Source organism: Microtus oregoni, unplaced genomic scaffold (assembly GCF_018167655.1).
Source record: "Microtus oregoni isolate MIOR12 unplaced genomic scaffold, Mior012 000085F_ref0000168, whole genome shotgun sequence".
In the NCBI taxonomy this organism is placed as follows: Eukaryota; Metazoa; Chordata; class Mammalia; order Rodentia; family Cricetidae; genus Microtus; species Microtus oregoni.
In genome coordinates this window covers 4,739,445-4,765,214 of record NW_024544551.1, presented here as the reverse complement: position 1 = coordinate 4,765,214, position 25,770 = coordinate 4,739,445, and the positions used below count along the sequence as shown (strand labels likewise).

General features: G+C 37.3%; 1 protein-coding gene and 1 non-coding gene across 12 annotated transcripts in view; one reads left to right on the top strand and one right to left on the bottom strand.

Annotated features, from left to right (window-relative positions):
* Positions 1–2,907: 2,907 nt before the first annotated feature.
* Positions 2,908–25,770, bottom strand: part of LOC121441941 (casein kinase I) — a 90,125-nt gene continuing 67,262 nt past the window's right edge. For 5 of the 11 annotated variants that reach the window (XM_041643349.1, XM_041643347.1, XM_041643351.1 and 2 more), the window contains 4 exons: positions 24,512–24,607; positions 10,487–10,593; positions 9,969–9,992; positions 2,908–4,367 (listed from right to left, as the gene is read on the bottom strand). In XM_041643349.1, the coding sequence (XP_041499283.1) occupies positions 4,313–4,367; positions 9,969–9,992; positions 10,487–10,593; positions 24,512–24,607 (282 nt within the window). In that variant the 3' untranslated portion in view covers positions 2,908–4,312. The remainder of the gene's footprint in view (positions 4,368–9,968; positions 9,993–10,486; positions 10,594–24,511; positions 24,608–25,770) is intronic. The other 6 variants (XM_041643352.1, XM_041643353.1, XM_041643354.1 and 3 more) reach the window with 3 other exon arrangements.
* Positions 7,357–7,463, top strand: LOC121441964. Its single transcript, XR_005973523.1, has one exon. It is a non-coding gene; the product is annotated as a U6 spliceosomal RNA (small nuclear RNA).

The following is a 25,770-nucleotide window of genomic DNA, read 5'->3' as shown; positions in this document are numbered from 1 at the left end:
TTCATGTCTAAATAAAATACGTCACCATCTTTTAAAAAGTGAGATACCTGGAGCTCATTATCTCTGATTTCCACACTTCCGTTCCCATGAGCAGTAATCTAACTAATGAATCTACCTACTAATTACCTTTCCTTTCCCTCCAGGGAACACCTCAGTCTAAACCAGGAGCATTTCACTTTCAACCTACTCTTTCACATTCCTAATGTACCTAGAGCATCCATTCATACCCATTTTACATTTACTCACTTAAACACAGTGAATATTTTGTTGCTGTTTTCCAAGCATCTGATGTAACCATGGTCAAACATCTTACTGTCCTTTCCCGTGTCACTTCTCAAGTGTTTTCTAAACATGGACCTGCGGCTCAGGTCCAACCATCAGGGGAACAGCAGCTATGTGTCCACAGGTGTTGACTCTAGTGAACATGGAAAGCTGTCGCACCTGCTGAGAACAGAACTGTTCTGTCTTCATTTGGTTACCAAGACAGCAGCATCAATGTCTCATGCTGCTGAACAGCCACTTGCCCTCAAGCCGAAGGTGAAGACAGTAAGATGGCACAAGAGAAGGGCGGTGTCCATTTGAACAGCAAGATTAACTCTCAGGAGCCAGTTTTACTGAGCTTTACAGTTAAATATTTTATTGCTTAAGTTAGGTTGAGTTCTTATCATTTGCAGGCGAAAGAGTCTTACTAATGCAAATATAGTCATGGAGACTAGAATCCACTCTAAACCCACATTGCTCTTCCTAGATAAAGCCTGCTGAAGATCATGTGTCTTCCTCAGATCACTCTGCTTCTGTGTATGTATGTGCTGTGTGTGCTGTATGTATAGGTGAGTTGTGGGGGCACCCACTCATACATACTGTGCTAGATAGTTTTAAGCCAACTTGACACAAGCTAAATTCATCTGAAAGGAAGGAACCTCAATTAAGGAAATGCTTCCATAAGACCCAATTGGAAGGCATTGTCTTATTAGTGATTGACGGGGTAAGAGCCTAGTCCTTTGTGGGTGGGGGCACCCCTGGGCTGGTGGTCTTTGGTTCTAAGACTGAGCTAGCCATGAGAAGCAGCCAGTAAGCAGCACTGCTCCATGGCCTCTGCATCAGTTTCCACCTCTAAGTTCCTGCCCTGTTTGCATTACTGCCCTGACTTCCTTCCATGATAAACAGTGATGCGAAAGTGTAAGCCAAATAAACCTTTTCCTCCCCAAGTTGCTTTAGTTATGGTATTTCACCACAGCAACAGAAACCCTAACTAAAACAAACACAGAACCCAGAGGGTGCCATCCATCACTTTCCACACTGATTTGAGGCAGGTGTCTACTAAACCTGGAGCTAGACTGGTAGCCAACAAGCCTCAGTGATCCTCCAATCACTACAGGACACGATGCTGGGGTAACAGGTGCATGCTTAACTTAATTAAACTGAGTTTTTATAGGGGTTCTCAGGATTTGAACTTAAGCTCTCAGGCTTATATAGGAAGCACTTTTACCTGCTGAATCATCTCCCTGATCCACAGGCTTCTATTCTCATTGTTTTGTTTTTTTTTTAAAGTCTCTGGTGTTCGATGCACATATTAGTCATGCGTTTATCTTCCCTACATCATCCTACAGTAAACAAGACTCCAGCAATACCATTTGGTAAAACTGCTTCAAGGGCCAACATAATGAGAAGTCCAATTACTGTTGCAAATATATGCTCCCCATCTGCAATGACTTTATTCACTTAAAATTAATTAACAGCAAACTTCCATAAATAGCATGACTTCATTTTTAAAAAAGGAATAAAATCATTATTTATTCCCTTAAGTTATTAGAAGACAGCTTTAACTAATTGCTCTACTAAGTAACTCAGAAACAAATATACATTAAAAACTGCAAACAAAGCAAGCTTAGATCCTTCTCGTTTTGTGTTCCTTACAACTGTGTTCCAACAAAAAACAAAAAACAGAAACAACATAACAAAAGCAGGTTCCTTCTGCCTCTTACAAAAATAAATCAACAGAAGTTAATTTTCTGTTATCGCGTTAGTTTACTCATGGTTAGAGGAAAGGGGAAAGAGCGAGTTTAAAAAAACTACCTTTATTTATTTCTTTTTCAGTTACATACTTTTAAACAGGGCTGTGTTTCAGTATTCAGACATTCAGGCAATGTTGACTTCATTAGTGTTGACAGAAAAGAAGCATAAAAATGCAAATCATCGTTGGCTTAACCTGAACATACCTGCATTACCTATTACTGACCAGTCTGTGTGCCAAAGACTTATTCTCTGACACTAAAATGGAGCACTTAAAAATATTGCTAAAAAGCAAATGTCTACACACTGGCCTTTGCAGCAAATAAGGGTATTCATACTTTTAAAATATTTAAGTCCATAATTGGATTAATATACACACCTTCTTATGTATAAGGAGTTCAGATCATATAAACACTGTACAGTCCAAAAAACCCTACTGAGAATAAAACTAAATAGGCTTATGATAAGAAATACAGATATCGCATGTATTTACAAATATCATAGACACACAAATTTGGTCAAATACTGTAAAGAAGTGGTTTCACATTATAAATGGCCAAAACATCCATCTACCTTGCTCAGAGCAAACAAAACCAAAAATTCAGTATTTAACTCCTGAAGTTTGGACATCATGACAGTATATCAATAGAATGGAAACTGCTGACCAAATATACAGCAAACGTTTTCTAGGTTGAATATAGGTCCTCAAAATCAAGAAAAAAAGATTGCTCATTGGATTAGAAGAAAACAATGATAAACAATGTCCTGATTCGCGATGTTCATATGGGTGCCAATTCATCAAAAGCAACTCATTGAACTTTTGGCTAATAAGAAAAATAAATTACAAAATACAATTAAATACCTGCAAATTCAATAATGAAGTAAAAAAAAAGGTGGATTCATTTCCTTTAATATATATTTTAAATGTTACCTTGAGACAAAAAATAAATAAGCATACCTGAAGGTTCACACTTACAACAGAGAAGAGACTTCATGGACAGAGCAACAATGTCATAAATGAAAGAGGATGTGTGATGTGATCAACAGTATCTTCCTAGTCAGTCTTTTGTTTTCACTCTTGAGAAACAGAAGCATGCCTGTGTTCTATGGCTTCAAACAAAGCACACTTGCAAAGGAAGGTCTTACTACTAACAGAACTGTTCCTTGTTCGTCTGCAGCACTGTGAAAGCTATGGAGGCAAAGCACCTGGCCCACCCTCGCCAAACAATCTCCCATCATCAACACGATGCTCAAGACAGGAGAGTCCAGAGAACTAGCAAAGCTGAATACAAGAGACTACTGTGCACAGAGGGCAGCAGAGTGACCCAGTGGTTTCTGCTGGGAGTATGTTTCTTTCCTTTAATTGAAGAACTACATGGCAAACAGCCACCACTGTATGGCACATCCTCAGACTTCTGCTTCTGGGAGATGCGGCCATCAAACAGCAGGCTTCAAGGGGCTCCAGCCTTACACACTGCAGTAAATTTCACATTTATTTCCTTTCCTTAGTGTATTTTTCCAACTCCAACATACATTACTTCTCCAGCATTCATTTTTTTTCTATCTAACATACATTATCACTTGGAAGCATAGAATGACATTATACAAATCGGTGCTCCTGCCACTTCTGCAGCTGTACTGTACACAATGGCACAACAGAAGCTGAGCGCTTTTCCCCATTTCTTCTGATGTATTTACCACCACCGCTTGACAGTCCCATAGTGCTTTCCCTCAGTACCTCTGGGCAGTGACTGTACCTTGATTTCACAGAGAGAATGTCAATATGAGTCATGAATAACAGTACCATAAGTCATACTGAAATCAATGCAGATGTCACAAAATAGGAACTTTTCATGAAAGCTGTTTTTAATATTTGGGCAACTGTTTTGTCTGCTGCACTATCCATTGGGAAAAAAATTCCTGTTTGATTATGCTTTCATATAAGACATAAAAAATCAAATTAGGTGCAATTAATTGACACTTAGACACCTGTATTGTTTTCTGTAACAGAAGAGGTTCTGAAAAATGTCCTCTGGAACTGTGTTCATCAATACCACGTCATTGGTCCACTCCATTCAATGATGGGCAAAGCTCTCATATCTGATAAAATCTTAAAGCTTCCATAAAGTTAAATTAGGAGGAGAAATGAATGTAAGACAACCACAAAATGAAATGTGAAAGTATGACATTTCTGTTTCAAGAGTGAGTCCTTGAAAATATATGTGGTCACTACAGAGATGATTTAATCACGAGACAGCATATGAACATGTAAGTAACTCCCCAGGATCTCTGTGTCCAGTCATTTGTGACGTTGTATGGTTTTCCTTTTCCTTCGTTTGAAAAAACAACAGCACCTGCAGATGAAGAAAACATTTCTTTATTAGAAAAACACTGAAGTTATCAGACACTGAATTTATCATAGTGATTTCAATGGTCATAAAAAGCAACAGGCTCGTGCAGGATAGACAGTGAGCACATCAGCGAAGCATTGGTATTAGTGACCCGATGGCAGCTATTATGACTATGTCCTATCAGCACGCCTTTCAGGGATAGCAGGACATTCTGTGTAACATAAGAAGGAGCCAGTAAGTCCAAAAGGCTTTGCTTTGAGAGGTGAAGAACTACAGTGCTCCGACTCTCAACTGATCTGCTGTCCCATCTCACTCAGGATAGTCAATCATCTCGGTGTGCAATGCTGTTATAAAGGTTCATCTACATAGTCTGCTCCCTTTCTTTCTGGTAGTTTTGATTCCTGAAGCCAGTGTTACAAAGGCAATAATGACCCTACTTCATTTTTAGTAGAAATAAGTTTAGAATGCAAAGCGAAACAAAAAATAATTGATTAACAATATTTCCCACTATATTTATCAAGAGAAAGAGAAAACAGATTAAGTACAACATTAAGATTGGCACTTGTTTTAAGGTTTCTTTTGGGAAGGCAGGAGGGCAGACTCTCAAATGGCCCAGGCTCAAACTCAAATATAGCTGACAATCTAAACTCTTTATCTACCTGCTTTTACCCTTTTGGCTCTTTAAGAGTCAAAACTTATTTTAACGTATTTAATTTTTATCAAAGTAATTTTATACTTAACATGTAAAATAGCACAGCCAAGGTGAATTCATTTTATAATTCAAAACTATATATTCTAAACTTGTTTTAAATGTTTTCTAAAATATAAAATTCAAAAACTATATATTCAATCGTTGTTTTTTTCCCTAAGTAAAAACATGTACAATGTAAACTTTACCTCACTGCGGTAACCACCCAGAAAAGGCTGAAATGAGCAGGGGAGGGGAGTGTGAGTGTGTATATGTGTGTGTGTGTGTGTGTGTGTATGTGTGTGTGTGTGTGTGTGTGTGTGTGAGAGAGAGAGAGAGAGAGAGAGAGAGAGAGAGAGATGAAATATTCATGGGCCTAGAGAGGGGGGGGGAATATTCATGGGCCTAAATTAGAACTACTGCCATAAAACAAAAACTAAGTATAAAAGATTGTTTCAGGAATTAGAAAACCAGTCCCATTTACTTTCAACTATATGCACAAAATACTTTCTCAAATCTCAGATACATAAATTTTCAAATACAGAAACACAAAGGGACCCTGCTCAGTGGGCAGAGCCCTGGATTCAATATTTAGGGTCACTAGTGTCACATAAATTGAGCGGGAGGTAGAGATAGAACGGTGAGGAGCTCTGACACACAGCGTTTGAGTGTGGAATACATGAGACCCTGTCTCAAATAGACAGGGTAAAATATTATCAAGTAAATCTTTCAATTACTAAGAAACATCCACAGAGTAAAAGGTAAAATAAGGGGGGGGGTTATTTAAAAGAAAAGAAATAGGGCTGGAAAGATGGCTCGGCCACTAAAGGATAGGCTCACAACCAAAAATATAAAAGAAATAGACCACATATTTAAAATATTCAATGTAAGCAATATTTCAATGAAAATTCAGTACTGTTTAATATGAAGTCCCTGTTCCTTCCTGATTTAAGTGTTTCTATATATTCTTATTTGACATTTCAAGCCCCAAAGTATATTCCTTCAAAAATTTTCTACTAAAAAGGTATTTATATCACAGAAGCTTTTTACGATGGGAAATGTAATGCAATTCAAGTTTTGATAACTAGGCTGTTAATTGCTAGCTCGTCCACACTGGGACTGTAGTCAGATGCTTCGCTTATTTCTCTGGTTTTGTCTTTAGGTAATGAAAGTTCTTTCCATTTGTTAAAAAACCTTTCTTTCTAATGCGAGTATTATGGCATAAAGAAAGTATGCCCAATCATTTACTTGAAACTAAATACAATTTTAAGAAAAATTCCAATGGCATAGGTTCTCTAAATTCAAAACTACATTAAAGCAATGTCCACATAACTTTAGACTAAATCCCACTAACTAGGATGGCATACTATTAAAGCAATTACCACCAGAGGGCAGCATTGATACATCTCTATGACTGCATCGGCCCACAAAGCAGCGGCATTAAAGGAGGAAGTTAAAATGTTAACCCCTGCTGGTTTTTAAGATACAAGCCACGTGAAACCAAGCCGATTCAGTCTAGGTGATAAAGAAATCACCCTCTCACTTCTTTTCTGCTTCCAGGCACTCAATCTGAAAGGAGGCTGTTCTCACAGCACAGTCTTTGTCTGCATTTACTGCTCCTTTGAAAAGATTCTTTGACTTACTACTACCTTTTCACACCAGGAAGAAGCTAGTAATAGCGAGTTTACAGAAACTGCCCATCAAATGAGCGAAAAGCTGCCACTTTCTTACACACTATTACTTCTCTCAATCAAACTGAAGCATGATTTCCTGCCTGGATCTGAGGTTCTTCCCTATGCCTTCTACAATGACTCATCAGCATCACCTTTGGTAGAGACTATTCCTGCATCCAGCCTGTACCACCCACTCAGGACTTCAGAAGCCCGTCTCTCCAGCGCCGGCTTAAAGAGCATATGCAAAAATACCTTTTATGATAACTAGTATTTTCCTGGGAAATAAATATTTTACCTTAAAATTAACACCCATACTGCAATTCCTTATCTTTGGATTTCCTATTTACTTATTTATTGTTTGTTTGTTTGTTTGTTTTTCGAGACAGGGTTTATCTGTATAACAGCTCTGGCTGTCCTGCAACTTTCTTTGTCAACCAGGCTGCCTCGAACTCATAGAGATCCACCTGCCTCTGCCTCCCGAGTGCTGGGATTAAAGGCGTGCACCACCACTGCCTGGCTTGTTTAAAGAGAATTTTAATGAAGAGCTTTAAGAACAGGAAATTCTGAGGATTCCTGCAACTCAACTAGAATAAAGTCACATATAACTTTATGACTTTAAATAACATATATAGTGCTCGCTTCGGCAGCACATATACTAAAATTGGAACGATACAGAGAAGATTAGCATGGCCCCTGCACAAGGATGACAAGCAAATTCGTGAAGCGTTCCATATTTTTTTTAAAAAAATAACACATATAAATAACGTGTCATAAAATTTGCCCTCATACAGTGTACAATGCAGAGACAAATAGTCTATTTACAGAATTGTACAGACACCATAACTACCTAACTTCAGAGCCGCCTCATTCATTCTGCATATCAGATATTTACAATTCATAACAGTAGCAAAATTACATTTATAAAGTAGTGACAAAATAATTTTATGGTGGGAGTCACCACAACAGGAGAACCAATGCCTTCAAGGAACCCTGCTATCATCAGTCCCTCCCATTTTCTTCTCTGCCAAAGACAACCACTACTTAATTTGCCATACTTTTACCACTGCCCTTTTCACAGTTTATGTAAGTGGAGCTATATAATTCATGGCATTATTCTGCCTCTTTCACTTAGAAGAATTTTCAACCTTACTTCTTTGTATTATATAATAATATATTTCACGGGCATGGTAAATTGCTTTAGTGAATTACTTACTAATAATTTTTTTGTGGTTTTCTATTTTAACCACTGGGGATCTAAAGTTAAAAAATGTCTTATTTTCAATACATTAAGAAAGACATCATGATGTGAGAGATGTATAAAGAAAAACAATTGGCAGATTAATGAAACAATAGTAAAAGACAAAACATCAGAATTACACTGAGGCTGGAGGGAAACAGGAAATAGTAAGAGTAAGCAAGCTATGAAGGGTTTTGATGTCATATCAAGAAATCTGGACACAATCCTCCAAGGAATGGAGAACAGTCCCTTCAGGAACAGCAAGCCCATTGCTTTCTTCACCCTTACCCTCCAATGCCTCTGCAGAGAAAAGCCAACCTATCTGCACACATGCATACCCTCTGCAGAGAAAAGCCAGCCTATCTGCACACACACATACCCTCTGCAGAGAAAAGCCAGCCTATCTGCACACACACATACCCTCTGCAGAGAAAAGCCAGCCTATCTATCTGCACACACACATACCCTCTGCAGAGAAAAGCCAGCCTATCTATCTGCACACACATACCCTCTGCAGAGAAAAGCCAGCCTATCTATCTGCACACACATACCCTCTGCAGAGAAAAGCCAGCCTATCTGCACACACACACACCCTCTGCAGAGAAAAGCCAGCCTATCTGCACACACACATACCCTCTGCAGAGAAAAGCCAGCCTATCTATCTGCACACACACATACCCTCTGCAGAGAAAAGCCAGCCTATCTATCTGCACACACACATACCCTCTGCAGAGAAAAGCCAGCCTATCTATCTGCACACACATACCCTCTGCAGAGAAAAGCCAGCCTATCTGCACACATGCGCACAGGCATCACAACTAAGTGAACCATGTATTATGTCATTCTTGAAAGTCACATTTCAGTCAGGAAGTGATCCTCTTCTTTACAAATTTCAAGTTTTACCTTGTACTAATATCTACTAATGCAACTGAAATCTCAGGAGTGTAACCATTGAATGAACAAATGGATAATGGATAGATTAGATCAAAAGTAACTCTCTGGAAGGAAGTGAGCACAGATACCCAGGCTTAACCAAGACTGTGGGACAGAGATGGAAGAAGCAACAGCCTATGAAGAGCACAGATGAGAAGGTCACCAGCAGCGACTGATGAGGAAATAAATAGGTGTGATAATAGCTACACAGTCCCTGTATGTGACAGACAACTGAGCCTCACCACAGCTACTATTTTCCGACTCCCTATGAGGTGAATTAGCAGCATTTTATGAAAAAGAAACAAGCCTTAAAAAGTACCACACAACCACCCTATGTCATAACTGTCCTTAGCATCATACCTAAAATATATAGTTTTCTCAGTTTTCAGCTAGTAAATCAGTGTTTCTTACGGATGCAAGTAAAATGACTGAGAGGCTTTAAAACTGAACATTTACAGCTTTATTCACTGCAAAGCTGACTCGAATTTTGTCTTGAAAATAAGAGAAGCACTTAAACACAGAATTGCAACTGTAGGCAAATACCAGAAGGTAACTAAAATCAAGTACCATTTCTCCCAGGAAGAATATCATTAAGAACCATTAGAGGATGTTTACTAGTTAGAAATGAAATAAGATTTTAGTAATACTGTAGGGGGAAAATATGTATTCAAAAATTGAAAACAGGGAAATGTAAAGTTTAATTCAAAATTTAGCCTTCTACTTAAAATAACACATAAAAACTCCCATGTTATAAAACAAATGCGCAAGCACAAGCAGTTGGCATATCATTTATGCAGTTAAAAAGTGCCCCAAACGATGTAACTTAAAGCAAAAAAAAAAAAAAAGAAAAAAGAAAAAAGAAAAAGAAAAGAAAGCTGCAGCAGGCAAAACAGCTCCTCAACAATTATTTCTTGCTTTTCAGAGCTAATGTTATTGTCATCAATTAATTTTCGGTTTTACCAATTATAATTTCCAAGCTAAGAATTTGTTTGTTTGTTTATATTAAATGGTGCTAAAATTTTGCAATTATAGTCAATGGAGCTATTTCTGCCTGCCTACACTTGAGAACTCACCACATATTCAATACTTTCTGGCAGCTATACACAGAGAAACAAAAAGAAAAGAAAAGGGAGAGAGGAAGAGAGATCATCAAAAATATCCCATAATTAAGTGGTCACATTGTTCTGCATGCTTAATTTTCCAAGCAGCATCACTATAATTTACATCTTAAAAATTAATCATAAAGTAACATTAAAAATGCATCATCCTATAGTGCCAAGTACTTACACTTATAGAGAAGTAATAAATACAGCAGTAACATAATGCAATGTTCCTAATATTAAAAGCCAAAAATGTACTATTAAGTTTAAAAGAAAATTTGAGCACAGTTACTAAATTACAATTTTTGTACTAAGAAAGTATTCACTAAAGTAGTAGCACTTTAAACAGTGATTAAGATAATCAATTATATCATTTTTTGTATGCTCTATTCCCTACAGAAAAAAATATGTGGAATAATTGTATGTAACTATAAAGTTCATAAATGCAAAGTTACCAACCAAAAAAAAATAATGAAATAAGCAAAACATACTTAGTTTCATCCATCACTTCTACTTCTGTAGGGGCTGTGATGGGCGCATTTGATCGTCCTGCTGTGGGATCATCTGTGTTTAACTCTCCATTTGTAGAACTTACAACCTGTTTAATAAAGAGAGAGAAAGAATATTTATGTATATCAAACATATACACATAATCCTATATACTAAGTAAAGATTAAGGCATTTAAGTTAGAAAGTTAATATGAGAAACACAAAATAATTAGTAGATCAAAGCCATCCAACATGTGCTTTTGACTTAATTCCTTTCCATCTTAAAACTTCTACTTTCTGCTTCTCTCTAGACACTACCTCCTCTACTGAGGTTTCCATCAGTTCCTCTTGTGTGCCCATCTTCTTTGGCACATTACATTACAGATGATTGACTTCCCCTCCTGTAATCTGTTATCACTGGGACTCCAACTCACACTGCCCATTTTAAAAAAACAACAGTACCATCCATCCATACAGCTTAGTGTGTAGTCCCACATCTGATCTGTAAGCAGGTCCTCTGGGACACTGCCCCAAACACATATCCTATCTAATGAGTTCTCACTACCTCTTTTACCAGTTAGGACTCCAGTACCAAAACCATGTGATTTCTCCTAAGGGAAAAAAACAAACAAACAAACAAAAAACCCAAACAAACAAAAAGCCTATTAATTAGTCTTCTGCTCTGACTTGCATTACAAGTAAAATACATTATCCACACAGCAACCAGAGTGCTCCTTTTGAGGTAGAAAATCTCACTGAGATAATTCCCTTCTGAAAAGTCCCAAACCTTGGCTTCTCATTTAACTTATAATAAAAAGCTGTATTCCTTACCCCACATGCTACAGTTCCATACTGTCTGCCTAACTCACTAATACCTCGTTAGCTCAGCTGCTTCTACCTACCACACAAGTCAGGCCTTAGCACTGTCCACTGTCACTGGCTAGAGTTCTAACTCTAGCCAGACACCTAGGGCTAGCATATGCCTAAAATTTCCATGAAGAAAGAGTCTTTAATGCTGCATTTTGTTTTTGACGCTTTGTATAAGCTTTTGTGTTGATTTTCATTCAATTGTTTTTATGTTCAACATATGGTATCTCTATGTAGCCCTGGCTATCTTGGAACCTGAACTTACAGAGACCTGTATGCCTCTGCTTTCTAGGTGCTAGAATTAAAGCCACATACCACACTGGGCTTCTTCATATGTTTTTGGTTTTGTCTTGATGTTATTTCCTGATTTATCTATTTTGTTGTTAATAATCTGCCTCTATTAAAACTGTTTCATGCTGGGCAGTGGTGGCGCACACCTTTAATCCCAGCATTTGGCAGGCAGAGGTAGGCGGATCTCTTTGAGTATGAGGCCAGCCTGGTCTACACAAGCTAGTTCCAGACATGCTCCAAAGCTGAAACCTTGTCTTAAAAAACAAAAACAACTCTCTGAACATGGCGAACAATGAGGGCTGATGAGACACCAAGGACAATGGCAGGGGGTTTTGATCCTACTTAATGTGCTGGCTTTGTGGGAGCCTAGCCAGTTTGGATGTTCACCTTCCTAGATATGGACGGAGAGGACCTAGGACTTAACACAGGGCAGGGAACCCGGACTGCTCTGTGGACTGGAGAGGGAGGGGGAGAGGAGTGGGGGGAGGGGGAGAAGGGTGGGAGGAGGGGGAGAAGGGTGGGAGGAGGGGGAGAAGGGTGGGAGGAGGGGAAGGGAAATGGGAGGCTGATAGGAGGTGGAAACTTGTTTTTTGTTTATGTTTTTTTTCTTCTTTTCGCAATAAAAAAAAAACAAAAGCAAACAAAGAAAAAAACCGATGTTTCATGAGAGCAGTAATCTCATCTTGCTCTCTAATAACATGACACAGAACACTCTACTTATTTGTCGGAATACATGAATATAACCATCATGAATAATATTCTAAGACTTTTAAGATTGTAATAACAAAATTCCTAAATTATCCATAACCCTACACGCTCATTTAATTACCCTATTCTTTTCTTTCCTCTTAATGTTAAATTGGAAAAGCTGGCCACACCTCACGCTTCCCTTATCCCTACAGTTTACCCATTCACTTTCGCCTGATCATCGTCCGGTCGACTCTGTCTTTGCTTTCAAACTGAGAATTCCCTTGAAAACAGCTAGTTAAGTCTGAAAAATGTATTCTGTAAGCTTTGCTCATTCCTCATTTTCCTACACAATTTCTGTGTTTGTTGGCATCACTTGATCACTCTTCTCTCTATACAGACTTATCTAGAGTCTATATTAAGATGGATTCATATCCAAAACTAGCTGTACCACTAGCAGCTAAGCAAGCATGAGAAAGATACCTTGATCTTGCTAAATCTTGGGGTCCTCAACTATAAAATGGAAAATGGTGTCTACTTAACTGTCGGGCTGGAATGGCCAGTATATATAGCTAGAGATCAAGCAGTGGTGGCCATCAGCACTAGCAGCCGGCGTTTGAAGAGGTACGTTACAAAGGAAAAATAAAGGTACAATGCTACAGGGAAGCCCAAATCAGTCAACTAAGCAAATACATTTTTAAAAAATTCATATCAAATTCTAAAAAATTGGTCTATTTAGCTGACATTTCGAGAATTATGACTAAACTAGAAGGTTGAAGTATCAGTTTTTCAGGCTGACTTGTTTTCAGGGAAGTTTATAAAAATGACAGATGATCTTAAGTTTGGCATTTCAGAATATAATCAGGTATCTTAGAATTTACTGTTATAATGCTTAAAGACATTTTAAGACATTCTGCTCTGACATTCCAACTTTGAGGGAGAAAGGAAACCAACCACATAGTAGTTAGTATTTTAAGCAATTGACTACAGTTCCACTGCAAAGTTTCAGAGGACAGGAGAAGAAAGCCCACTAGCAATTCCAAAAGCCATTCTCATAGTCAGATAAGACAGAGGAGGCCTCAGACAAAGCAGCACCTCTGTCACCAAAGATCTATGGGAAGAGGGTTGAGAGGAGTCTGCTGTACCGTCCAGTCTGTCTCTGCCTCCCTACTGCTAGCATTACTATGTCTGGCTCATGGGCAATGATTTTCAAAAGCAAAATTAATACTTTCCACATAAAAATTCATAAAAAATAGTTATACTGCTCCCTTTCTGGTTTCTATTTTATTTCTCAAAGGCATGGCTACCAAGTGTACACCACAGGCTTACAATATTAATGAATCAGATAGCCAGCTATCCATTAACTATATCAAAAATACTAAAACACATGTCAGCATTCTCTAAGAATATTCAATAAAAACCATGCTAATATGTGAGATACAGTTAAAAGAATATTTTTCAGAGTTTACTCAACCAATGCTAGTAAACACTTAAATCACTACATACTCTGGAAACTAGAGAATAATTGATAGTTGTCATTTTAAAAGATGATACCACAGTAAAATGGGTTTCTCATGGACCACAAGTATGATTCACCACAAGCAGTTTTTATTCTTTCCATCAAAATAAGGCATATTTTCAATTTAACTTTCACTAAAAGAGACAGCAATTGTAGCAAATTTCTCTGAGTATTCAAATCTTTGGATAGGTAAAATGTTATTAAAACAGAAGATCATAATAAATGAATCATACTGATTCATACCAATGTGACTCACCAGGAAACTTCCTAAACTAATGAGTGTGGAACTATTTACATAATAGAAACAATAACTACATCCTTCCATAAACACTCTTTTGCAGATATCGGTACCCCAGAAAACTATGGAGAGAAGATTGAATTATAAGTCACTCAATTTTGTTCATTATAACTCTGAATTATTAATGGCCTGATACAGAAGACTAAGACTAGCTTTAGAAATGTCTTTAGAGGGCCAGGCGATGGTGGTGCACGCCTTTAATCCCAGCACTCGAATCTCTGTGAGTTTGAGACCAGCCTGGTCTACAGAGCTAGTTCCAGGACAGGCTCCAAAGCCACAGAGAAACCCTGTCTCGGGGAAAAAAAAAAAAGAAAAGAAAAAAGAAAAAAAAGAAAAGAAAAGTCTTTAGAAAGCTCACATACATAATAAGCACAACTGAGAGGTGTCTGCAAGTGAAAATCACTCTTCTGTTTAGCCACGTGTGCTTGCTGCTACTACAGGATACTTCTGTTTGCATCATTTTTATGTTAGCATTATCTGTATTTGAATCCGACACTAAATACGTGAAGACATAAGACTACTTATTACAACAATTTATATCATTATTTCATTTTTCTTAGCAGTACCTGACTGTGCATGTTCATTTGTGATTCTATACCTGTCTTGGCCTAGATTCTCAAAAATACATCATTCCTTAGGCTCAAATTAAAAACTTCCAACCGTAAAAAATTCCCAAGCAATCAGGTCATTCAGCACACTAGTAAGTATCTTTAAGGTTTTTCTTCTTCCTTTTGCTTATAGTTGCCAACTATCACTGTAGAATCCATTTTCAGTGGTGGCAAGCTAAATGAAGATGTACCACAATGAAAGGCTCAGCTACAATGGAAATGGAGATTACTACCATCTGTTAAGATCAGGATATTTTAAAACCTAGTTTTAGAGACCTGATCAACAAGGTAGGAACACATCAAACTGGGATGGCAACTATGCTCCTAATTCCTAGCCCCCAGATCAACTAAATTCTACTTTCTATTATATTTCAAATCTTTCCATTTCTCTCACCTCTACTACTCATTCCTGTAATTCAGCTATAGACTTTTTTGTTTTGTTTTTCAATTTGGTTTTTCAAGACCGGATTTCTCTGTATAGCAGCCATGGCTGTACTGGAACTCTCTGTGTAGCCCTGGCTGGCCTCGAATTCACAGAGATCCATCTGCCTCTGCTTCCTGAGCACTTGGATTAGCACTACCATGCCCTACCGACTTTTTTGGTTTTTTAAAGACACCTGAAACACAGACTGTAGGTCTTAAAGTTGGGGCAATCGTCCTTCAGCCTCCTAAGTGTTGGGATTATAGGCATGAGCTACCACACCCAGCTTCAGCTATAGACTTTTCATAGTTGTGTCTCTGACTCATGCTTCTCTCCCTTTAATCAAGTCTTTACCAAAGTAATCTTTAGGCTTCCAGGGTAAGCGGATAGGCTGAAGCTGCTTCTTTGTGACACGGTGAAGACAGGGCAAGGTAACCAAATTTAGACTACATTCCAAAGAGATACAGTGGAAGAACACTGCAAACACAAAATCAGAGAACCAATACTGAACATAGATGCAGCAAAAGGAAGGCCCTGCAAAGTTCTCCAGGGGAGGAGGGACAGAGACCCTGAACAGCTCTCCAGGGAAAGAGGGGCACAGAAGTGTCATCTAAAGTTAAGCAAGGAGACAGAGACCTTGGCGAAAAGAAACCAGCAACCCTGCCCAACGAACAAGTACACAGTCTCCACAAGCCTTGAAAGAACTTCAGAGTTTAGATAGTGACTCCTCTGGTGTAACAAGTTATCAGTGTAGAAGAGGTCCTTTCTTCCACTTCCCATACCTCAGAGGGCTGAGGCCAGATATCAGTTTAAGAGGCAACCTGGTGTTTAAGACTAAATTACCCTGGGAGCCTGATAACAAGGAGCAATCATAGTCCAGGAGGAGCCTGGAACTAACCCAACACAACTTTAAGTGAGGGATAATTACAGCAGACAGTCTTAAAGAGTCAGCAACCTCAGCTAGGGCAGCAAAGGGTATGGTGGCCAGTAAACTACCCTCAATCACTAAGAACTTGCCTATCACCTAAGAATTACTGGGAATTCCAAGAAGCTCAGGCCAGTCATCAGCTGATAAGCTAGCCTCTGAAACCACATATCTGCCACAAGGTTCACTGCCACAAGGACTGAGAACTCTAAATCTGCGACCTATGACAGAACCCAATACTGGGCAGGTTTCAAAGAGTACAAACTTCCAGGTGTGGTGGTGTATGCACAGGCAGTGGCAAGCTGATTCTCTGTGGGTTCAAGGACAGCCTAGTCAATGTATCCAAGTCCAGGACAACCAGGGTTACATAAAGAGACCATGTCTCGCCGGGCGATGGTGGCGCACGCCTTTAATCCCAGCACTCGGGAGGCAGAGGCAGGCGGATCTCTGTGAGTTCGAGACCAGCCTGGTCTACAGAGCTAGTTTCAGGACAGGCTCCAAAGCCACAGAGAAACCCTGTCTCGAAAAAACAAAACAAAAAAAAAAAGAGAGACCATGTCTCAATAAACAAGCAAACAGTGGGAGACTGGTCTAGCTGTGTAGGTCTGAATGATATGCTTGCTTCTCCAGCTCCCTAGTACACTACGGAGATATCTCTGACTCGAACAGCTAGACAATAAAGGGTGATAAAACAGATGGGACCAGAAAAGAATCCGTGTGGTTCACAAAGTGCAAAGCTAAGATGGCTAACAGAGTCTCCTGCCACATAAAGAAAAGAAGGTACTAAAAGGAAAAATAGTTTTGTCAGGTAACCTCACACTCATCCAGTCCTGGTTCAGCACAACTCAGAAGGGAGAAGAGAGAGAAAAAAACAAAACAAGCAAACAAACAAAGCGACTCTCCAGTTTCAATAGATTCCCACCCACCTTCATGCCTCTTCCTGAAGACACCAATTCCATTATTTTTAAGTGAGCTAGCTTTTTACTGAATGGCCACCTACAAGCAGGTTAGTTCGCAATAACCTTCACAATTCCTGTTACTTCCACTCCCCCAACAACCATATTTTAATTCCTTCTTCTCCTTTCAAATTGTGTCTGGGTTTAATGTTGTGTCCTCTGATGAAACTTCTGCTCTTATGGACTGGGAAAAATCTATTTATCTTCCTTTAATTTATATTTTTAAAGATTATTAGCATATATTAATTAGACATAAAACAGGTTTCATTATGCCATTTTTACCCAGTTATATAATGTATTTAATCATATTCATTCCTATTACTCTCGTTCCCCTCCCACTTCTGCTCATCTCCTTCCTCTTCCCAGCCAGACCTCCTACATTCATGTCTTTTTTGGCATGGGGGGAGGGGATTGGAGTCCTATGGGAACATGAGTTACAGGATACTTGCAAGAGTATGGGCAACTAACAACTGGCTACACCACTAAATATGACTCCAACTTTAGGACCCACAAAGGTACTCTAAGATTCCATCTTCTTCCCTCTATGCTTCTCCATTTCCCTCTTATTACGCTTTCAGCAGTATCTTAATTTTACTTTATGTGTTTAAAAAGGGCTTTTATGCTTTTATTTTTAATAATAATTCTTACATTTGTTTAGTTTCTTTATACATTTTCTCATTATTAAAAATGTTTTTAGCTCTTCTTTCCACTTTCTTCATAATAGTCTTCCCTCTTCTTCCTTTTCCTCTTTTATTTAACCCTGCTTCTCCTCTGTTATCTTCTTTTTCTATTTCCTTCCCTTAATATTACAGAACATTACATTATTTTTGCCATTTTCTGTACTACGGTCACTGGTAGTGTGCATCAGGGGGCTTTAATGATATTAAGTACATTTCTATATCACATATATTTTTTAACTGCTGCTCTTACATCAGTATGTTTTCTACTCTTTGAATGGTACTGGGTTGAGTTCAAAGGAGCTGCTCCTTAAGAACAACCTGAAATACAAATGCAGAGATAAGCAGCAGACACAGCAGTCACAAGACAAACAAAAAGGCAAGGCAGCACAGTGAATCCAGGAGACCATAAGCCACTGAAACAGTTGAAATGTCAGACAAAGAATCCAGAATCTATTTCTAAAAGCAACAAATGACTCCTAGAAGGTCAAATCCACAGTAAGAAAATCAATCCAATATACAGACACAAAAATCAGCAACCTTCAAGAAGGCCAGCAGGAACAGAGAATGAGTGGGGACAGGTGATGGGGACTCCGGAACTCAGGTAAATGGTAGAAAACATCACCACAGACCAAGTAAAGCTGGAGAAAGAACAGAGAAAGGCTGAAGAAATACTACATTCAAACATAAATGAAGAAAAGATAAGCCAAGCATGACAACAACATGAAAGATTTCTAGGACTTGATCAAGAAAACAAACCAAACATCCATTGGGTAGAAGCTTCAGCTGAGATAAGAAGTAATAAAAGGGATTAAAAGGATGAGACAAAGTATCAATGAAACAAAGGAGTTGCTTCTTTGAAAATATAAACAAGATTGACAAACCCTTAGCCAAATTAATCAAAACAAAGAGAAGAGCAAAATATAAAATTAGAGATGAAAAGGTGAACATTACAATAACAATGAAATCCAGAGAATCCTTGGGGAATGCTCTGAAAACCTCTATTTTAAAATGATGGAAAGTCTAGAAGAAATGAGTAAATTATATTTATATAGTATCATCTACAAAAATTAAATCAAGAGGATTTAAACTACATAAATAGGCAACAAGATAGAAGCAGAGATAGTCTCCTAACAAAGAAAAGCTCAGGACTGGAGAGACTCACTGCTGCCGAATTCTCCCAGAACTAAGAACAAAGGAACACTAGTGTTTCTCAAATACTTTTCTAAAACAGAAAAGGAAGAAAAACTATCCCAAATTAATTTTTGAAGAAAATGTTACAGATACCAAAAACAGATAAGGAAACAACAGAAGGAGGAAAATGTCAATCAATTTCCTCGATAAACATACATGTGAAAATTCTCAATAAAATACTTATAAAATTGAATTGAAAAATATTAAAAAGAATACTCCATGATTAAATTTAGTTCATTACAGGAAATGTATGAAAGATTTACTACATACATATAAAATAAATGCAACACTATACGTAATATACTTGGGAAAAGAAATCACTGACAATCTTAATCTTACTAAATGTAGAAAAGACCTTTAACATAGTTCTGCGTCTTCATATTAAAATTTCTGAATTAACAAGGAATAGAAGGAGCATGCATCAACATCATAAAAACTAAAAATATCAAACATTATACTATGAAAGAACTAAACACATTTCCTCTAAAAATGAGATAAAGATGTCCGGTAACTCTACTTCAATACAGTGCTTAAAGTTTTGGACAGATCAATACAGCAACTAAAAAAAAAAATAAAAAGGAATACAAACAGGAAAGGAAGAAATCAAATTACCCCCACTTGCAGACAACAGAGTTCCTCTATACTTCAAAAGACCTCAAGGATTCTAGTAGAAATTCTTACATTTATGAAACAATTTCAGCAATGTAGCAGGGTACATAATCCAAACTCAAATCAGTAGTTCTTTTATACAATAGCAAACTTGTTGGGAAAAAAAGAAAAAACTTCATTCACAAGTGCTTCAAAGCAAAAATATCTAGTCATAAAACTAAGCAAAGAGATGAAAAACTACAATGAAAAATTTATAAAGAAATTTAAGAAGCTATGGAAAGAACTCCCATAATCATAAATTCACAAAAGCAGTATTATAAAAATGGTTATATGACCAAAAAGGTTGCAAGTTCAATGTAATCTCCAACAAAATTTCAATGACAGTCTTGACAGAAAGAGAAAACAGTTTTAAAACTCATACGGAAGCTTGAAGGCCTCAAATGACCACAGTAATGACAAGCACTAAGAGCAGTGGGGGTACAGATGTCAAATTATACTACACAGCCACAGCAGACACTGGGGTAAAGACAGCCTTTTCCATAAACGGTGCTTAGAAAACTGCTTGTTTGCATGCAGAAGAATAAGAATAGATATATATCAATCACTCTGCACAAAAATCAATTAAAATGGATTAAAAGACAATGTTAAATCTAAAGCCATGAAACTGCACAAGGAAAGAAAGGGAAAACAGTTTAAGAAATAAACATCCAGTAACTGCCAGTCTTCTGAATAGAAAAGAAAATTGGCAGAGTAGAGAGACAGTCTACGGGAGAAAATGCTTGTCAATTATGCATCTGAATGAGGGTCAGTATCTAGAATCTATATTTTAAAAAACCTAAAAGAATTAATAACCAAAAGCTCACATCATTCTATCAATAAACTGGCAAATTAAGACATTTTTAAAAACAAGAAAATACAAATGATTAATAAACATAGGAAAAGTACCAAAAAAGTACCCTTAGCTGTCAGAGAGCAGTGACTGAAAAGCACATCAAAACTCCATCTCATCTTGAGTTGAACCCACCAGGATCAAGTAAACAAGGCCAGGCAGAGTGGAGGCAAAAGCAGGTAGATCTATGAGAGTTTGAGGCTGCTGGCCTGTGTCTACACAGTGAGACTATGTCTTTAAAAAAAAAAAAAAACAGAGAAAAAGAAAGCAAAAGCCCAACAACATTAGCTAGTAAGGATGGGCTCGGGAGGAAGGAACCCTTATACGCCTCTAGGGGGCCAGTAAAGTAGTGCAACCAATGTAAAAATCAAGACGAATGTTCTTCAAAAATCAAAAATAGAATTAGCACATGATCTAACTGTACCACTTCTAAGTATATACCTACAGGAATCTGAGTTAGAATACTACAGATACCTGAGACCCTATGCTTACATAGCAGCCACCTATGTAACCATCACAAATGCACATCACCAAATGCACAAACCAGGAAAATGAGATAGACATAGACACTAGATTGTGTGTGTGTATGTGTGTATTTTGCATGTATGAGGGTGGTGTGCATGATTGTGTATATGTTTTCCCACATATCTAGAGGCCAGAAGTTGACATCAGGTATCTTTTTAATTGTTCTCCAGTTTCTTTGTTGAGAAAGTGGTGCTTTGCTGAATCCAGAGGTCATTAATTCAGTTAGTCTAGCTGATTAGCTTTCCTAGGGATCCTGTCTCTGGCTGAGGTTACAAACATGCACCACCATGACTAGCTTTACATAATCCTCTTTATGTTTCCCCAGTATCTTCAGAATAAAATTCAAAACTAATAACAAGGACTATTATATCTTTCACAATTTACAACCCACGGGCCTCCCAGTTTCAATTCTTACCAACCCCCCTATCTACTGAGTTCAATTCTTGAGTGTATCTCTCTCCTCACCCACTATATGCGTGCTGTCTTCTCTGCCTGAGACACTCCTCTTTCCCCTACAGCCTTCTTCAGCTGATAATCACTACTGATACTTTTGTATTCAGAGTATTTTTACATGAAAATTTGAATCATTAATTCAGGCCATTTTAGATTTGTTTCTCTGAATATTCTCCTAGCACTCTGCTAACTACCTATCACAGTCTCCTGTCTCTCAATTCTTCTTTTCATTTCATGAGCCTAACAGTAACTAACACAAACTAACAGTATGTAACAACGTAACAGTAACTTACATAAATATTTCTAAATAATAAAGGGCCAAAATTATGAATGGGTACATCTCTTTCCCAGTCATATCCATTGCAATGGCTCTATGGACAAACAGAGATAGGCACACTAAATCCAGTGGCTTTCCAAAACATACACAGGCAAGAACAGACTCAAAATAACATCTTCAGATATACTAATTTATTCATTCTTCTAGCAGAAAGAGTTTATTGAATAAATAGCTACATATTTCACTAAATATAAAAAAGAAAAAGTGAATTTGACGTTTTCTCCTGGTTATGTCTTTATTCTTCAATTTAAGGAAATGAATAAAATATAACTTCACTGATTAAAAAAGTAATCAATTGTACTTAGCACTTTTAAAATCTCAGTCTCTATATAAAATACTTTTTACAAAATTTTCACAGCAAAATCAAGGTGAAAATATTGTTAATATCCTCCTCCTTTTATTGATAAATAATCAGCATACAAAATTTGAACCAAATCTATTGTATTCAACAACAATATCATTTTGGTAATATGTATATCTGTCTGTTAAATTATAATTAATCAGGACAGGAGAAAGTTCAAGTTTAGACTCTGCTACTCAGCATCTATTAAAAGATCATCAGGAGTAGGAATATGGCTCAGCATCTACATATATGCAAATGGGCACACAATCATTTGAACACGTGTATCACCACACTCACAGAAATAAACACTATCTTTCTTTAAGTCAAAACTTCAAAAAATTCCACCATGGTCAACTCTAAACAGCCTAGAATGTTAATAGTGCTTCACTGTTCCACATAAAAAACTACAGTAATGGGGGTTATCACTGACTGGGAAAAGCCTGTCAAATATAACTGCTGGGCTTGCAGCATCATGTTAGAGCTCTTGCCTAATGTGCTAAGATTTTATACACACACACACACACACCATTTGATCCTTCAAGAGGCCAAAACAAACCTCTTAAAAAAGGTTCTTAAAAACCTCTGCAGCACTTCCCTTTATAAGACCATGAGAATAACACACTGCTTCTCTTTCTATCCTGATTAAGGATCAGCTATAGTACTCAATAATAATAATCACAGTAGTTAGCCTTTAGGTACTTTTCTTTCATTTCATTAGTTTTAATTACATTTTCATTAGTCTAAGTATATATAATCATAATAATTCAAGTAATTCTGAATGTGCATAAGATAATTTGCAAATGCATTAAATACATTCTTTATTTTGCAGTGGGATAAGATTCTGGCATTGACATACTTGAGGTGTTAGTAAACTACTCATTAAACTTTTGAAAATGTTTACTGTATTAAGTCAGCTTATGATTGAAAAGACAGTGGAGTAAGGAAAAACTGATAGAGATGTAAAAAGAAAAAGAAAAAATGCAAAAAAAAGATAGGAGAGAAAAGAAATCAATAAAAAGAGCATAATTTCTTATTTTGATCTATGCATTCATTCTCCTACTAGAATTCTACTGGGTAAACTGATCACACAGAATAGAATGAAGCTGGAAGGAGTCTCAACAGACAGAAAAGTTTGGGAGAGACAGGAAAAAAGTACAAGCACTCTAAGGGAAAACAGCACTACTGCTAATGTGATGGAACAACACCAAAACAATCCATCCAGGGAAACACATAAGAGGAGCCACAGACCAGGAAAACAGATTCAAAGTGACCCTATAAATGGCAGGACAGATTTCTATTAGAGCCTTCACTGCTGCAGATCTCCCTGAGCACTAGCAAAACATGTAGCATAACAAAAGGACTCAGAAGCAAGCAAAAATATGGGTAAACATTTTATGCAGATTAAACATACTTTGCTCACTTAGCTTCTCCAATGATATGAATTCAGGTACTTCTGCCTGAGTCTGTCACTCCTGAGTTCATGTAACTATTCAAATATTTCTACTGCATATTACTAAAAATCTATATATTTTTATATATAAATGGGTGGTTACATACTTTAAAATGTATCAGTGAGGAAAACAAGATAGCTCCTAAGACTTAATTTTGAACTGATTTTTAGAATTTAAATAAAAATGATTCAATATAGATTATGTTGATTAATAATGTATTAAAAAGAATGCAAAACTGATCAAATATGGAAAATTGTTCAAGCAGAAATATGCAGAGGAACAAAACCAAAACATAGGGCTTTCAAATTGAAAGAAGTTGCGACAGAAGTCATCAGTTACTCTGAGCTAGTATTCAGATTGGCTTAAGGAGCCACTGTAAAGCCCTATAAGGCTGCAGTCTCCATAATCAAACCTAAATAGTTACACCTGGCGGCCAGGACAGTGGCGGGCAGCTGCTGGCGGATGTGCTTTAAAGGTGCAGAAACCACAGCTTACTGAGTATCTATGAGTGTATAGCACAGCAGTGCCAACAGGGCCATGTTTCCAAGTAGTACAGATGAAAATGTTCAGATATCTATGAATGAAACTTGAAGGAAGCAAAGTCAGTAAAAGGGGGGGGGGGGGAGTTTTGTAAATGTTTTATTTAAAGCATTAATAAAAATATTAAACTTCACATTTAAAAATCTAGCTCAATGCATACTTAACCACACTCATTTTTTTCTAACTTGCCGTGAATATGACTTAAATACTGTTGCATGTACTTGCAAAAAGTAAACCACGGCACATGAAAGTGTAGCATCCCTGGTGGTCTTCCTGGACCATGTTAACTTGGTTTTGGTTAAGTAACAAAGAAATAGAATTATGGATAGAATTCGGCAACAAGCTTTCATAAGGATAGAGTATCATGCCATGAGCTCAAAAAAAGGTTAGTTGTATAAATCTGGGGAATAATCACTCATGCAAAAATCAGAAAATACCTGTACCGAGCCACCATGTCTGTCTGCTGCAAGGTGAGCTCTCAAATGATGGGGATTTGCCTGCTGAGAGTCCCAAGCTGCCCTGTGGTCTGCCGACTGCCATTTATTTAATGCATGTGGCATGCATGGAAGAAGAAAAACCCAATATGTTAAACATCTCATCCTTATAATATACAAAACAAATGTAAAAAAGGAAATTTAAAATATTCTTTCTATTCTGAATCATACATAGTTATTTATCTCTGAAGATGAAAGATAATTTTTTATTGATGAATTGAATAATGGTCAGCAATAAAAATAAGTTAGAACCAAAAAATTTTAGAAGTAAAAAATTTGGGAAGCCATAGATCCCACAAGTTCATAAGCGAATTATCCAAGAGCCAGGGAGCAGAGTGACATGAGCGCACTACAAGCCACCACACTGTCTTACAGAGTCCACAGAGCTTCTCCCATGGGCAACTACTTTTAGCAATGTGAGAAGAAAAATCCTTAAAAGGTTGACATCCTAGGAGATGTTCCTCTCTTTTATTGTATTCTGTTTCTACTGCAGGTATAACAGGAGAAAACAGAAAAGGTCTTTGAAAAGTAAAAAGCACTATGCACAATACTATGAGACTATAACAAAACATTTTTAAAAATCTCTTTGTGGATTTAATTTTTTTAAAAACTTGGTTCTAATTAAAGAGCCTTCTTTAATGAAACAGACTGAAAATTTTGGAATTTCTGAGATCGCTTGGTAAATCTCTATGGGAATAAGAATAGGCTACTAGTATTAGACTAGTAAAAATCAGAATGGCTTCTTAATTGCAATTTCTCTATTTCAGGAACACTCAGAAAATACTGACAAGGAGAGTTCTTAAAGTTTGATTCTGAATTAGTAACTTTAGATAAAATCTGAATTTCATGGATAAAGACACTGACATTCAACACTGTCTTGAGGTCACAGACCTAGCAAAGAGCACAGTGGCAATTTCAGCCACAGTCAGCTTCAATAACGCTACCAAGATCCTGGCACTAACTATGAATATCCTAAAGTCTCTAGTGCTGTTTTTCTTTTTCTACCAAATTCCACAAAATCTTGCCACAAAGTGCCAAGTATGCTCAGCTAAGGGAAGCCTAAGTACACCGGAAGCCAGAGTAACCCTTTCTGGAACAGACGTTAAATATAAGTAGAAGGACATGAAAAAAAAAAAAACATTCTGGGAGTAAGCTTCCTAAATTAAACTGTATAGTGCAAAATTACATAGGCCATGGCATGA